Here is a 16,820-nt window from a genome sequence, read left to right as displayed (position 1 = left end):
TCATTTAAAAAGTGTGGTATCTCTAATCTTATGGCTGATACAGCAGATGATCTGTTGTGGGAACTGATGACGATGAAAACGAAATCAATTCACCGAATTCAAACTGGGATCCATATGACGATCATTTAAACAATAAATCTGAAGAACTATTTCCAACAGATGATGAAGAAAATTAACATTAAAATTGAGGTTAATAATTATTATTTGTTTTTTAAGACTTACATCTATTGTAATATTTTAAATAAATTTATGTAACAAAAAAATTAATCCAATTTGTTTTTAAACCCTGCCTATTTTCTTATATAATGATGTATTGTTACTATCTAAATGTTCATCCAAGAAATGAAGCTTCCCTTTTTATGCTTGACGTATAAGACGATCCGTGATTTCGTGGGATTTTCTGTAGTATTTGAGAGTCGTCTTATATGCTGACATATACAGTACTTAAGGGTCATCTAGAGGAAAGTATTAAATTGTATACCTAAGGTAAGGAAGGTTGATCAGGTAGGAGTTATATGAACGAGTATTATTATTAATCATGAGCTGCAGAAGAAGAAAATGCTGTGGGTGGTATATAAAGAGAAAGGTGACCAGCAAACTCATGAACAGGACAAGGTTCAGGCAAGAAAGGTAACCAGCATGGCAAAGAAGGAAGGCAAAATCAGGTTATGAGAAGATTATAGCCAAGCAGACTAAAGGAAATCCCAAAGAGTTCTTTCATTATGTTGCAAGTAAGAGGAATAATGATTATGGAAGATTAACTTTAATGAGTAACGATGGTCATGAGGAGACAGAAGCAGATAAACTAGTTAAGTGACTGAGTGACAACTTTGCGAGGTATATCATCCTAGTGAGGTTACTGTTTTAACATATGTGACAAACACTAATGTGGGAACAGAGGTGGATGAACTGGAGGCTCATGGGATATTGCAGAATCTCAATGTAAATACAGCTATGGGATATCAGCTAGGATTTTACAAGAATGTACAAGGGAACTGGCAATGCCTTTGACTAAGTTGTTTAATTTAAGTTCTCAGCACTGGTAGAGTGGAAAGGGAGTAAAATAATTTCTTTTCATAAGGGAGATTCTAAGACTGCAGTAGCAAATTATAGATCAATCACTATCTCAGGCATGGTGGTAAAAGGACTAGAAAAATTGGTAAAAATGAGAATTCAAGAATGGATAGATAAAAATATGATACTGTATGAGGGTCACCATGGCTTTGTGAAAGGTCAGTCATGTCTTAGTAATTTACTAACTTTTTATAATAGAGTAACAGCTGAGCTGGATAAAGGAAATGGTTACATGATGATTTTGCTGGATTTTGCAAAGGCATTTCACAGAATACCACATGGAACGCTGTTATGCAAATTAGAACAAATGGGGATGATGCAGATATATTACCCTATATCAGGAATGTCCAAACCTAGGTAATCCGAGGGCTGCATAAAAAAAATTATCCACGGGCTGCATCACATTGTGTATCTAGTAATTTGGTAAGCAGCAACGACACAACGTCAATAGCTGAACAAATGAACAACACTAATCACACATGCCTGCTCCATGTGAGCACGGGAGCATGCGCGTTGGAACAAAACAGTATAAGAACGCTTCTTTGACACGTAATATTCGAAAAACGTGGGTATATAGTGGTATTTTTACATCACTATATACCCACATGTTTTTCGAATATTACCAACATTCATATTATCAATTAGTGATAGAATTAAAATATCTAATATGCATTTGATTCAGATTATTTTATTTTATTTTTTTGCTTGTGAAAACAAAACTTACAGATGGGCCACACAAAATCGCACCACGTGCCGGATGCAGCCCGCTGGCAGTGCTTTGGACAGCCCTGCCCTATATTATAGGAAGTTGAATAAAGGTGTAGTTAGTAGAGGTATGAGGACTAGATTTCTTGCTTGGAGAGTGTGAATGATTGGAATGGGTTGCCAGAGTCAGTTGAGTGCTTTGTCTGTTAATGGGTTCAAGAAAAGGTATGATAGATTGTGTGGATAGATTGGGTCTCCTGTGTTGAGTCTTCATACTCCATAGATGTGCCCATATAATAATAACAGAAATCGGTCCTAGAGTACTAAATAGTACTAAACCTAGAGTACTAAAAGATTTCTACTAGTTGGCTAAATTGGATTGTTCTTGGCCTTTGGGCTGAGGTTCTTAAAATGTATGCTTCCCAGATTTGAGGCAGTCTCATGCACCTAAGTTTGTTGAGGTTTGGAAAGTTTTTTAAAGCTGACAGATTTGATGAATAGGCTTTCATACTTATGTTTGCTGCCGTGTAATAGAGTTGCCTTCTTCTAGTGTATCATGTGGTTGGTATCCAAAGCATGTTCAGCAAGTCCTGAATGGCGATTGGTGGAACCAGATGCAGTCCTTGTGTTTGGATATCCTGATATTGGCTGTCTTGCCTGTTTTGCCGTAGTAGGACAGTTTATAACTTCACGGGACTTGGTATACTTCTGGTGGGTCTAGGGCAGTGATGGCGAACCTTTTTACCCAGGTGTGTCAATCTTTTTTTTTTTTTTTTTTTAAATATTGACGTTGTTGATGTGCCACTTGCATACATGCATTATAAATGTAACTACATAATCATAGATGGTGACTTATACATAACATATTAGGCTATTTATTTAATAGGACATTGATATAAAATCTATGAATTCATATTATACAATTAATTTAATAAACTGAAATTACAAACATTACATTTAATGACTTTTCTGTTGCTGAGTACTGGTAGAAAGTTCTTTCAATGAACAAACCTGCCTTTGCCTTAACTGAGAGCTATCTTACACGATTTATCACAGTTTTTTCATCAGAATACCAATATTTTTCAACATCCAAGGTGTGTCACCTGAAACCCTCAAGTGTGTCAGTGCTGACACGCGTGTCATAGGTTCGCCATCACTGGTCTAGGGGATGTGCCTGGTCTTTGGTGTAGTGAATAAGAGATGTCAATTTCTTATGTGGTCTGTAACTGGTTGTAAGGTCATATTCCCTTAGGATGCCTGTTAATTTTTCAGATGTATGGATCTCTGCTTCGAAGGGGGGGGGGATTGCTATTACATGGTTTTATTATTTTTTGGATTGTTTGAGAGTTGTAGCCATTGGCTAAGAAAGTGTTAAGGATATGCTAAAGTTCAGTAGTTAGGGGTTTATTATCCCAATGGATTAATTTTGCCCTGTTATATAGAGTTTTTATAATCCCATATTGGATTATAACTGGTTGTAAGTTTAATTCAAGTTTAAATATTTTAAATTAAATAAATATAAATAATTTTTAATATTCTAGTATACATTATTTCCTGAAAAATTAAAAGCTATGTATAACCAGGATGAGCAAATGGGGAGAGAGGATCCCATCGGCTGATCCTGTCGTTTATTGTATCTATTGCACCTATAACTTACCTTACATGGGGGAAACTAGATGTACAATTCCTATCCAAAAAAAGAAAAAAAAAGAAGACGAACACAGACGACACATTAAATTTAATAATTTTGGTGAAGCAGGCCTCTCAGATCATGCTCTTAACACCCTACACTGAATTGATTGTAAAAGTACTTGTTCTTTACATCATACAAAACCTGGAAATTTAAAGAAGCCTGTGAAAATTTGATTAACTGACCTAATCTTAACAATAACAGTGGCATAAAAATTCCACCATTATTGTTAAGTGACATCCAAATAAAAATTCGTTTAGATGCCACACATTCAGCACATTTAGTTCTTCAAGTTTTCCAATAAAAGCAATTTTTCAGCTTTTATTGGCCACCATCCATACTGGTTTGTTTTAATTTATATGTATACTTATTTGAGTAATTTTATTGTGTGAATATGTTGCTCTCTAGCTTAATTTACGTTTGTAACCTCATAGATAATAATAACAGGACTCTAGCTTTGATGTAGTAAAGTTTTTTTTTTTCCCTACCAGAAGTCAGGCCAATAGTTTTAACAGTTGGCCAGTAACTTTAGCATACCATGTAGATTGTAGTGCAGCTTGTTTCTTTGTATATTTGCATATACTCCTGATAATGACCTTAATGTGAAGGTTGAAATGTTGGGTGATTATTTCAGTTTATATTAAACTGAAGTTTCACTCTCACATGGTAGTTGTTTCCATAATTTCTAAGATGGAAACATGCTGGATTGTCATAATGTTTTGGCTCTTGAGCATAAGTTTTATATCCACAATTTCCACTCCTTGATCAGCTAGCTGTTTCTGTGCCAGAACTATATGTTTAATAGCTCTGCCAGCATTCAGCATTAAAAATAAAAGAAAAAAACAAATTGAAAATTGGTACTAGATCACTAAAAAATCGGCAAAGGATAGAATGAATCATTCTGAAATATTTATTCTTTCAGTTAGTTAATAATATACTAATATTTTCTTTAGTAATTTTGGATAGTGTATCTCATTTTAAAAAAAAAATTTTTTTTTCAATCTGCAAAACTTTAACATGTGTCTTTGTTACATTCTCATGATTTTTCAAATATTTGTATGAAACTAAAAATCTACTCCTGTGTTGCCCGAATGCAGCTTGTGGTTTCTTTGGTCTCTACAGGTTAAATATGAAAAGAGAACTTTTAGGACTTGCAGTAAAGGATAGTTCTAGAAGCACAATAACAAAACTGAATTTAGAAGATAATTTTCATTCATTTTAAGTAGTAGGTGATTTTCATTTTTGCAAGACTACCACCATCCTTATTGATGTCTGAAGTTGAAAAGTATCACAAGGTTCTCATTACTTACCCTAAGCAAATTCACAGTACTAGTAACATATAGGTTTTAAAACTTTAGTGGGTGGTACTGGCACTCAAAAGATGTTCTGTCATATAGGCTTATGATTTGCATTGTTTTGAACATGGTTTTGAAATGTCTCATATTACAGTGAGCATGATATGATACTGTTTGCTATTGAGAGTTGGAAGTGTGGAAAAATATGGTGTAATTCTTTAACATGAGGTCATATTATTAACAAATAATTATGATTTCAGTGGATGAGTTTCACATCAAAGGTAAACGTAAAATAAATCCTATTCATTGTAGGACATGTTATCTTTTTTCAACTAGCCCTACAATAGCTAGTAGATGGAGAGCTTTAGTTTTTTGTTGTTGATTACTGAACCGTGAACACATTCATTGACAATATTAGGAAAAATTTAACTTCCCCTCAGTCCCAGCAACAAAATTTGCCATCAGCAAGTTAGTTTACTTGGAGAGAAAAATGTATATGTAAATGGCAAATGCCAATGATCCTTCAAAAAAGTGTGAAACAAAATATATATATGACATTAACTGTTTATTTTTATTTTTGTAGGTGTGTTTTGGATAGACTATGAATCTATTCTCCACTTTTTTGATGTTGTATATCTAAATTGGAATCCTGCCTTATTTAAATATACTTATTGTATTCATCAGTAAGTATTAAAGAATTTTTCTTTATTTTCTGAATTTTTCTGAATTCTTTGCATTATGTACACAATGGTCAGTTCATTAGGTAGAGCTAATACTGCATAACACTTCCTCCTTTCATCTTCAGGACACTAACTCCATGTGGTATCCATGTCTGCTGGCCAGACTGGATATTCTGCCATTACCTCAGATAGGACTGCATTTTCCTGTTATAAAAATTCATTTCACCTCATCTGCCTGATGACTATTATCAAAGTTGATTATCTCCAAGATACTGAAATAATTAAAATTAGTAAAATAAAAGTTGCATAATATGTAAATTTTCTTATGAATATTAAATGCATGATGCAATGCAGCTGGTTGGCAGGCCTGCATAAATCACCAATCTCACATCACCAATGTTGCTGCCTAGATTGAAACAACTGGGTTTCATCACATTAGACTGCATTTTTCCACTTTTCAAAGATCCTATGTTTGTTCTTATATCCACTATACCTATAAATTTGCTTCATTTTGCTGGTAGACCTGCTTAGAACTTAGTAAGATCATCCATTGCTGTATCACCCATCTCAGAATGTGTTGTAACTTCCAGTATGCTCCTTTACGGGCCACTATTGTATTGCTATGCTACCATTTGACAATTTATAGCTTGGCTGTTAGATTTAATGATTCTTATAACTTTCTGTTTGGCCTCTTGCATCACAAAGCTATCTTCAGTCATGTAACTATTGTGTCTTGATATTTTTGTGGTTGGCATATTCTCATTAGTCTAAATAGTGTGAACCTTAGAAAGAATGTAATTTCTGTTATATTTGTATGTCTGCCACTGATTATCATACCATGCCAAGTTACTAAAGTTGTGTGCTATTGTCCCGTTATTGTGTGCTTGCTATCCCTCTGTTTGCTTAGCTGTATTTTGTAGCTTAGAATGCACATACAACACAATCTCTGAATGTACCACATGTCCATTATGATAGCATAAATCACCTAATGAACTAGCCACTCGATGTATATTATTTACTGAATGAAATAATCTTAAGTATTTTATTACACAATTAATGTCTTTTGGTTTTTTAGTTATTTTTTAGTTTTTAGTTATTAAAAATTTGGCATAATTTATGATATTTTTTGTTTTGTAAATGAGTGAGAAATAAAGTCACTGTTAATTGTAAAATGGTTACAAAATGTAGTGGGAAAATAAATTTGAAATTACTTTCATTAAAACATAGCTGAATATTTAAATGTTGGTTATTAAACATGATCTTTCTGTAAAAGTGCACCTAATTGAAAATCATTCTGTGCATTTACCATGTGCCATAAGACTTGGACCTCACATACTTCCTAATCAAACCCTTAACCAGTTTCCAGGGATAACTCGAGTTTTCCTCCCACCTGCTATGAGCTAAAATCTCACTTGTGTCTATATTGTAAGATCCCCTGACCTGCTTATATGTTTCTATCATATCTCCCCTCTCTTTCTGTGTCTTTCTATCTATTACTCAAATTCTGAAGACCATATTCTCTCAGCATGTCTTCATATGCATACTTCCTTAAGACATATATCATTTTGGTTACCTTCAACTAGATGTTTTCAGTTGTATCCTCATCTTTTCTCTTACAAGTTGGATATATTTTCTTACAAGTTTGGATATATTTTCAGCATTGCAGTTCTGTCTGATGTGACAACTTAACGACCTTAGCAGTGCAGTCTCTAAACTTCGATTCTTTGTTTGTCATTCTCACATCTCTTTCAATGATCACTTGCAAATTCCTATGAATGTAATACAGTGCCTTCAGTCCAGAATGCTTAACCTTATGTTTACAACATTGAATTTGGCACTTATAAATTTGTCCAGAGAATCATTCTGCTTAAATCAGCCTAAAGAGATTTCTGTCTGCTGTGCTCCTTATCACCCTCTTCATCTCTGCATTATCAGCATACAATCAGTATTATCCTCTAGACCATCAGTTCGTGCTGGGCCATTCAGGGGTACATGAAAAATAATCAGTAATGACAGAAAATCAAGTAAAGCAAACAAAATGCAAAACATTAGTTATGGAACAATAAATATCAGTATTTAAAAACAAGGAATAAAATTTATAGAAATATTTTAAAAGGGGTACACAAGTGGGAAAAAAGTTGGAAACCACTGCTCTAGACCATTCCCATTATCATTCATTTGCAAATTAACAACGATGTCCCAAATGCAAAATTCTTGGGTATACCCCCACTGGTCACTTTCTTTCTCTGTGATTCAGAAGCATCACTTTCTGATGATACCCACCATTCAGCCTTCTTCTATTCATATTACAAGCCTATTTTTCATACCTATACCCCCCCCTTTTAAATTTGTTTAGCAACTTTCCACGTGGAATTCTGTTGTACTGTGGCAAAGTTCAGAAGTATCATGGTATATCCACCTGTCACCTGGTGGTTGATTGCAAGCAGATTGTTAAAGCAAGACACCTTTAACAAAACTGTGCTATCCTCTGTAAAGTCAAAGCACTATCTACCTACTTCTGGATGTGTACCATTACCAGCCTCTCCAATTCCTTAATTACCACACTAGAGATACTGATTGGTTTATAACTAGTTGCTTCAGTCCTAGCTTCACCCTTGTATAATGGAATTATCATGCCTTCCTTTCAGCTATTAAGAATATTGTTTATGTTGAGACCTAGATTGTAGAACCATCAGTTGAATTGCTCATTTTCTTACACATTCCATCTGTACCCATGCTGATATCCCATTCACTCCTACTCCTTTGTTTGAATCAAGCTCTTTGTAATAGCTGCAATACTCCTAACTGATTGGATTCTGTTATTTTGTTGAGTTTCTTCTCGACATCTGGAGAGCTATATTGTAATATCTGCTGAAGGAAATTTACAACTATCAGGAGTGTCTGGAGAAGAAACACTGATATAAAAGTTGTAAATTAACATGATGTTATATTGTTACATTGCTTTCATTTTGTTTTATTGTGGCAACAAGTTATATGACATATAGACAATATATAAAGCTTGATAATGTAAATGATGTATTCCTAGTATACTAAATTTTATAGTTATTTTATGCAAAGTTTAAATCCAGGTATTTTTACATGTTTAGTTACTTTAATGTGACAATTCTTTTCAGTTGTATTCTCTCCTGTAGTATTTATATGAAGGTAATCTTTTAAGAAAGTTATTGTGTTATCAATATTAAGAATAAGGCAATTAGTATAACAAATGAGATGTCAACATTATATGAGGCACTTAGAAGCCCAAGGATAAGTGACAATTTGGAAACAATTGAGATAATTGCAGGAATGGGTAGGTAATGTGATGGACAAATTGCTCGGTTTTCTGGACAAGTATATGTAAGCAGCATGGGTAAGGAAACTATATAATAATTTGCTTATAAGATGCCACTTGGAATTTTCTAGGCTTACTGAACTTTGACTTCAGTTTTCTCAAAACTGAAGTCAAAATTCAAAAACTCAAAACTAGGTTTTTGTCACTTATGCCCTTTCGCTTCTAAACATACCATATAAGATTAGTATGTTTACATACTGTAAAGCACAGTGCATCTTTTTTTTAATATTATTTCCCATACATGAGAGACCATAAAGTCCGTAGCAAATTAATGCCATGTGTGAGCAGCAATCAAAAGAAAAGTAATCTATTGATATTCTTTTAGAAAGACCTAGACATCTTTGCTATAAATTCACACACACACATGCCACAGTAATTAACTTTTTAATAATATGTGAATATTTCATCTTAAGTATCATAAGATATCATCAGTACAGTTATAAACAACAATAGGAATTACTGTGGCATATGTGTGAATTTATAGTTATGAATACTCCACATTTTTCTATATAAGAAAGCTAGACATCTTTGGTTCTTCCACAGAATTGAGGCAGATGGAGTGAAAGATGAATAGGAGTGGTAGGTTCAGTGGGACAGCAGTTCAGCTTTTTAAAAAAAGATGTTGAGCAGTGATTGTTTATGTTAATATAAATTTAGCAGAAATATCCTATTCCACTGAACAGCACCCATGAAAATTTCTGTAGAAGAAATGTAATATGGAAGCTGAACTGCCAAACTGCCCTCTTCTAAACACCATCAACATGTATATTTAGAGGAATCTTAAATGCATCACCAAAAATGTGAGAGCAGGATTCCAGGGTTAGGTGGATTTGTCATTTGTACAGTTATTACCTGTAGAGATTCAAAGTAATGCCTTGAGCAAAAATTATAACTTTTTTTTTTTTTTTTTTTTTGAAACCAAGGATGCTATAGAAATGATATGGTTACACCAGGAAAGGTGACCGTTTAAGAAGCGACATTTGGCCTTGGCTGTTAATGTGAATATTATCATATATGAGGGGGGGGAGGGGGAGAATTAAGGTCTTTGGTTAAGGAAAAAGCAGAATTGTGTTTTAGAAGACATTAATGATGACTAGATTGTTGTCCATCGAATGATAGTATGAAGATCAGTGTTTAGAGCACTTAGAGTAGATGTCATATGAGTAGATTGGAGTGTGCTGTCATCAACAAAACTGTGAATAAGGTTTGAACTCAATGAGAGAAGGCCATTTATGTACATAAAAAGAGGGTGGATCAAATAACAGACCAAAACACTAGTAATCCAAGTACAAAAGCTGAAAAAATAGACAATAAAATGGAGTTAGCTGAGAAGTCCTCAATGCCAAATGCCTTGGAAATGTCAAATGGAACAGCAAAAGTTTCTCTAAACTTTTTTTTGTTAGTTGACAGTTTTTCATTTGTTAAAGTTGACTTTTAATGTGGTTCCCTCATGCGAAAGGTTTTTTTTGTAAACCTATATTACATTTGTACTATGGGTGGGCTAAGTATTGTTTCTGTGTTTTTAAAATTAATTTTATATATTTTCTTTATATTTTATATAGTCTATAAACCCTGCTCTAGAGACCAAACATGAAAATTCTTCAAGCCACTTCAGACCTCATTAAGAGGTGATGTGGTCTCACATTGGGCAATGAAATTCATCTCTTAACTAAAGACCATGATGACCTCCATTATTTTAGACAGGATTGATGTAAGAGTTAAGTTGATAGTTTGATGTTAGACATTTTGCCCTTTTTGAATCAGCTGTATGTAGACATTACCATACTGCGGGGTAGATGCCAGTTGAATATAATGTTGGTAAAGATATAAATATAGGGTTAGTTTACGAGTGCATCTTTTGTGCATAATTGGTGAGATACCATTTGGACTAGGAGCCTTTTTGGACGTGCAACAGCTTTTGCAAGGGACCACAATTTACTCGTCACCTGTCCTTGCAAAAAGGACAGGTGACGAGTTTTCTACCTTTAGACCTTTTACAGTCAGACATAACACTGTTAATGATTGTTTTGTGGGTGTTATAGGTTTCACTGTAGTCTGTGTATGAAAGTAGAGTTTTTGTCTCAAGCCACTTACAATATTCTTTCTTCCCCTCCTCCCAACAGACTGCCCTGGCATATCCCTTGCAAGCCATGGCTTGCATACTAGGTAGGATTTTGAACAGAATGGGGAATGAAGACCCTCACAAGTAATTTTTGTCACAGTCACAACATGTATCAAAATATGGAAAATGGAGACAGTAGTCTTACCATGGAAAGAAGTAAAAGTGTTGGAGATCTTCCCTCTTGACATTGTCCTTGTGTCAAAGGATACAAGGTATGAATGCAGAGTATTCCACTAGAATGATGAGACTTTTATGAGGTTATGATCTGAATTATTAAAAGGAGAGAGGTGCCTCAGTAGTATACGTGGAAGAAAAATTCAGAAAACTTCCAGAGTGTTGGTTGAGTGAGAGGATTACCAGGTATTCTGATTGATAGAGAGACCATTTACTTTAGGTCATCATTGCTATAAGCAGTGATGCCACCAAGGAAAATGACTTACTGATAGGGATTGTGAAAAATTCAACTTCAAGGATAAGATCAAATAGATCAGAATGATTTTCAGGAAAGTGGATGTTTTAGAGACAACAGATAAATGACATATAATGAGACAAAGAAATCTTAGGCCACAGAAGATTATGAAGAAGAAGAGATTCAAGACTACTTTTACCACAATCAGATTGTAGTTTGGAGAGTTAAGGTGAATTTTGGTTGTTAGTAATTTGGGGTTTGACTTAAAAAACAGATAGACATAATTTAGATTAGTAATTATGCCACAAATGTTGAAGTGAATGTGGAAGCAAATTTTTTGTAAGTTTAAGTTTTTTTTTCTGATTTTTTGAAGGAAGTTTGTATTTTATTTTAACCATAGTTGTGTGTTTAGTTTATTGTCATGTTAGTATATAAGAAGTGAAGAAACAATGAATAGGGAACCATGCATTGGGAGGAGATACTTTTAGACATCTTGTCTCTACAGAGTGCATCCAGTCTCCATGCCATAATATGGCTCGATACATTCTCCCTCAACATAGATTATATGCCAGCTGATTGGGAACTGCCTTAAATGTGCTGCCACCAGATTTAGTACACTCTCTTGCAGTCAGCCCAAAAACTTCTTTAGCATTGCATTTTCATAGATGGGGGGGGGGGATCTCCACAGTATATTTGGTATGCCTGCATCATGCTCATGAAGAGTGTTATCCACACTCATGTTAGCAGGTTGAGGACAGAAGCTGGAATTATACATATAATATAGGCTTTGCCAAATTCTTAGGATATACTAAAATATAATGGAGTGATTAGACAAGAAAAAATTTATCTTTAACTCAGTAGAAACCAGTCAGTTTGGTGTAATAATTGTATATTTGCATTGCCAATTTTTAATTTAATGTTTCAAAGAAAGATTTTTGCTCGAATTATTGCTTTAACATAACTTCTGCTGCTTCAGGTCCTGGAAAGCTGGAGCTGGGCCAGTCAAGGATCTCTATAATATTGGAGAGAATCCACAGTATTGTCTTGAAGTAAAAAATCCTGGATCTGCTATCTGGATACTGCTTACCAGGCACATTACCAATAGAGTAAGCTAGTTTGGAAATTTACAGTTATAGAATTTTTCCAAAATGTGTGCTTTTGTTCTAACATCATTTAGGTAAAAGAGCACATATTCTTTAGTTATATACACCTAAACCTCTTTTTACGCGAATTGGGATATCAAAAATAATTTTTTTTACGCGATTTTTATTCGCTTTTACGTGACCAACCTAAAGTCTAAGTTAGGAAAAAATCCATAATTCAAGAAAATTCTGAGAATTTTGTAGAATTACATTCTCATTTCAATTAAGAAAATTCTAAATTCTAGAAAATTCTGAGATTTTTTTTTTTTTTGCATTCTCATTTCAATTAAGAAAATTCTAAATTCTTACGAATTTCATTTATTGGGAATTCCCCGATTTACATAACTGACTGCCCATAAAAAAGCAGTTCTTAGCAGTTTGAATTTGGTGTTTGAGTAGACAACACAGTTATCGCATTTTTTGTATTTGCATTTTTTAAGTGAAATAAAAATAAAAATAAAATTAATAATTTTGCCAAGAAATAATAAATGGTAAGCTATATGTAATTTTCAAACTTTAATTTCATTAACCAAAGATTTTAATCCAGCCCTCACATGATGTTGCCAATAACCAAAAAAAAAAAAGGAAAGCCGTTTCCTTGGATATAAAAATTCAAATTTTAGATTGTCTTCAAACTGGGGAAGGTGCAACGGCTGTGGGTAAGCATTTTGGAGTCCGTGAATCAACTGTCAGATCTATAAAGAAAAATGAAGAGTCTATTAGAAATGCGACACGTTCTGGTACAAAATCGAGTGCAAAATTATCATCATACACAAGAGATGTTGTTCTAGAAAAGGCCGAAAAAGCTTTAGTGATGTGGATAGAAGATAATGTACAAAAAAGAATGCCAGTTGACGGAAATTCCATCAAGTAATCAGCATTGAGATTTTATGAACAGATTAAAAAACTGCAGCCAGATTCTCATCTCAATCTCGATCTTCAAACTTCATCTCAATCGAGGAAAAAATATGAATTTCATGCAAGCAATGGTTGGCTGGCTAAGTTTATTAAAAGACATGCTCTTCATAATATAAAAATTAAAGGTGAAACGGCTTCTACTGATGAAACAGCTGCTAAAGCATTTCCACAAAAACTTGCTAAAATAATTGAAGATGAAGGTTACACTCGTGAACAAGTTTGGAATATGGATGAAACCGGCCTTTTCTGGGAAAAAATGCCAAACAGAACTTACGTATCAAAAATGCAAAAAACTGTTGGTGGGGTTCAAAGCAGCAAAGGATTGCATAACACTCCTATTTTGTTCGAATGCTTTAGGAGATCAGATGTGAAAACCACTGCTCATAAATCGATCATTAAGACCACGGCCAATGAAAGGCGTAGATTTTCAAAAATTGCCAGTTCATGGGATGGCCAACAAAAAAGCTTGGGTGACCATTGATATTTTCACTGAGTGGTTCCACAAACATTTTGTGTCAGAGGTTAGATGCTATTTGAGTGACAAGGGTCTCGAATTTAAAGTGCTTTCGATTCTTGATAATGCACCCGGTCATCCTGCCATAGAACATCCAAATGTGCAATTTTTTTTCCTGCCGCCCAATACCACATCATTGCTACAACCTCTATATCAGGGTATAATTGCGACTTTTAAAACATATTATGTCAGACGAACATTTCAGTACGTTTTGAACATGCTAAATGATGATGAAACACTGTATGGATATGTGGAAAAAATTTTCAATTATGGATTGTATTGATTAGGTTCGATTATCGTTATCTGAATTGAGACCAGAAACTATGAATGCATACTGGAAAGCTATTTGACCCGCATGTGTTAAAGAGAATGCTCCTGTTCCCTTCAGTCATACTGCAGAATTCCCCAATATAATAAGTTTGGCATGTGAAATTGGCAGAGAAGGATTCGATCTTACTTCGGCAGATATCGAAGAATTGTTAATTGATAAACCTCTTGGTGAAGGCGAAATAGTGTTGAGATTGTTTCTGAGACTGAAACAATCTCCTGAAAGCGAAGAAGTTAATGATAATGATCAAGATAATCCTACTTTTACTGCTGATATTATTAAAGGTCTTAAACTGGCCAGTAATTTAGGCAGTTATTTTGCCCGACATAATCCAAATGAAGAACGTTGCTGGGAAGTTTTCACGTGAGCTTAAGTTGTTAATGTCTTTATACAGAGAATTATATCGCGACTTATCTAAAGCATCAACACAGCGATTAATAACTGAGTTCATGCCTAAAACTACTGAAACAACCAGTGGTATGGTACTTTTGTTCAAGACATGACAAGAAGAAGAATTCCACAAGTTGAGGCGGAAGTCGATGACGATAATACCATATCTAGTAGTTCTAGTTATATTACAGTCTCACGAAAACGAAAGCTTTCACGTTTATTGTCAGAACCTGATCATCTTAATGATGCTAAAATGGAATTATTTTCAAGATACCTGCTTGCATTGGGAAATTGTGAAAGTCTGCCAAAGGAAAGTATTTTGAAAGTGATTATGCCACAACTAATATGTATTTTTTCGAGCATGATTATATGACAGTATCCTTTTTTTTCCCTTTTTTTTTCATCACCCTGATCTGTGTCGATTCAAAATTTATCTTTCCCACAAGAAATCATTAAATAATTTTGATTACTTAATGATACATATATATAATTATATATATATTTCCTGATATATACTCAAGATGTGCAGGATATTGCAGTTACATGATTAGTGTATACAAAATAAATTTAGTAGCTTTCTAAAAAAAAAATTTCTTTAAAGTTCAAGTTAATCTGTTAATTATTTGATTTCCAATATTATCATATCTTGTATCTCTTTCACTGCCAGCTTCCACAGTTGGGTACTGACAACACTTTGTTTCATAACTTATTGAAATTCCAAGGATACCTAAGAGAAGGGATCTTGCTTGGAAAATTGCATATGGCTACCTTCCAGCCAATACCATCAAATGGAGGTACTTTAATATTGGAGATCCAATCTTGACATCTGTTACCAAGTGGAAACAGTAGAACATGCATTCTACAGCTGCCCTCTTGTCCTGCATATTTGAAACAGATTATGTAATGTGTTGGACATTCCATTACTTACAATAGAACAGGTTTTTTATAAGCAATGAATTAAAATACCATTTATGGAAGTTAGAAAGAACGTGTATTTGAAAACCAGCAATATGACATAAAAATGCTTTATAATATTGGATTGTGGAAATTTTATTTTTCAGACAATTTTTGTATTTAGAAAAAAGCATTCTAGGAGATATCAAATTGTGGGTGTTGTAGACCACCCACATTATGTAATATTCACCAGGGGAAGATAAAATTCGGTCTAATTTTGCTATGAGAGGTTTTTTAAATGGTTCCATTCTCTTAATTCAGTGTGGTCTTATAGTCAATTGCAGGGATGACTAGAGAGTCATCTTCATGCTTTCATTTCAATTGGTCTTTTGGCCGTTCATCTATATGAGATTGGTGAAAAAGGAAAATTGATAGCCTTTGACTGTATGATGATATAAAAGAGCTGAGGCCTTGGCTTTATTTCTCATACTGTCTATCTGTCTTTTCTTTCACCTAATGCTATCAGGCTTGCTTGCACCCAAATGCTAACTACTCTTGCCCTATGATGAGCACCCCTTTACTTTTTCATCTCAATAAAGGTTGAAACCAGTCTGTGTAGTAGCTTCCCATAATGCATAGCATTATACATGTCCATAAGGATGTGTGTGTGTGTGTGTGCATTATGGGATACTAAGGCAATTAATGTGAAGTCATTAGCCTCAATCTACAAGTAGCCCAGTTGTGAAGTTACCTCAAGCGCAAACTGTGTTTTCTTACACTTGGATAAAGGATGAAACCAAGAATATAATTTCTTGGCTTCTTTAATTTATAATAATGTGAAAGGAACCAGAGTTTCCAGTAGGATGAACCCTACTTGCTCATGCCAAAGATTGCCAAACTCAGAAACTGATTGAAGAAAGGCTTAGAAAATGTTCCTCTGATCTGTGACTATAATCAAACTTCGAATAGTCCTTTCTTCAGGTGCTGAGTGCCGTGGATGCAACTGCCATTTCCTCAAGGATTCCACAGGCAGCATATACTATTATCTATATCCATATTTAATATGGCATCATTTAATTAAATATAAATTGTTATTGTGAGTTCCTGTATATGTATGTTTTTCCTTTGAATAAAAGGAAAAACTTTTACAGAATATTTCTTTATATTAATTTATTTTTTATTTTTTAATTGTAGGATGGTTAACATTTATCTTCGATCTAATAATATTTATTATTGTATGAAAGCAATTTGAGAGGAACTGGACAATGAGACTTATTTGTGCCTATGGTCCCACAGAAGGTTCTACT

General features: G+C 34.1%; 1 protein-coding gene across 1 annotated transcript in view; it reads left to right on the top strand.

Annotated features, from left to right (window-relative positions):
- The window catches only part of LOC150105502 (calpain-7-like), a 237,561-nt gene that overhangs the window by 171,563 nt on the left and 49,178 nt on the right, over positions 1 to 16,820 (top strand). The window contains exons 13-14 of the mRNA XM_090394849.1: positions 5,348 to 5,447; positions 12,304 to 12,433. Coding sequence (XP_090250975.1) covers positions 5,348 to 5,447; positions 12,304 to 12,433 — 230 coding nt within the window. The remainder of the gene's footprint in view (positions 1 to 5,347; positions 5,448 to 12,303; positions 12,434 to 16,820) is intronic.

Source organism: Typopeltis vanoorti, chromosome 6, assembly GCF_054136105.1.
Source record: "Typopeltis vanoorti isolate ZY-2024b chromosome 6, IOZ_Tvanoo_1.0, whole genome shotgun sequence".
NCBI classification, from domain to species: Eukaryota; Metazoa; Arthropoda; class Arachnida; order Uropygi; family Thelyphonidae; genus Typopeltis; species Typopeltis vanoorti.
This window is presented reverse-complemented; position numbering and strand designations above follow the sequence as displayed.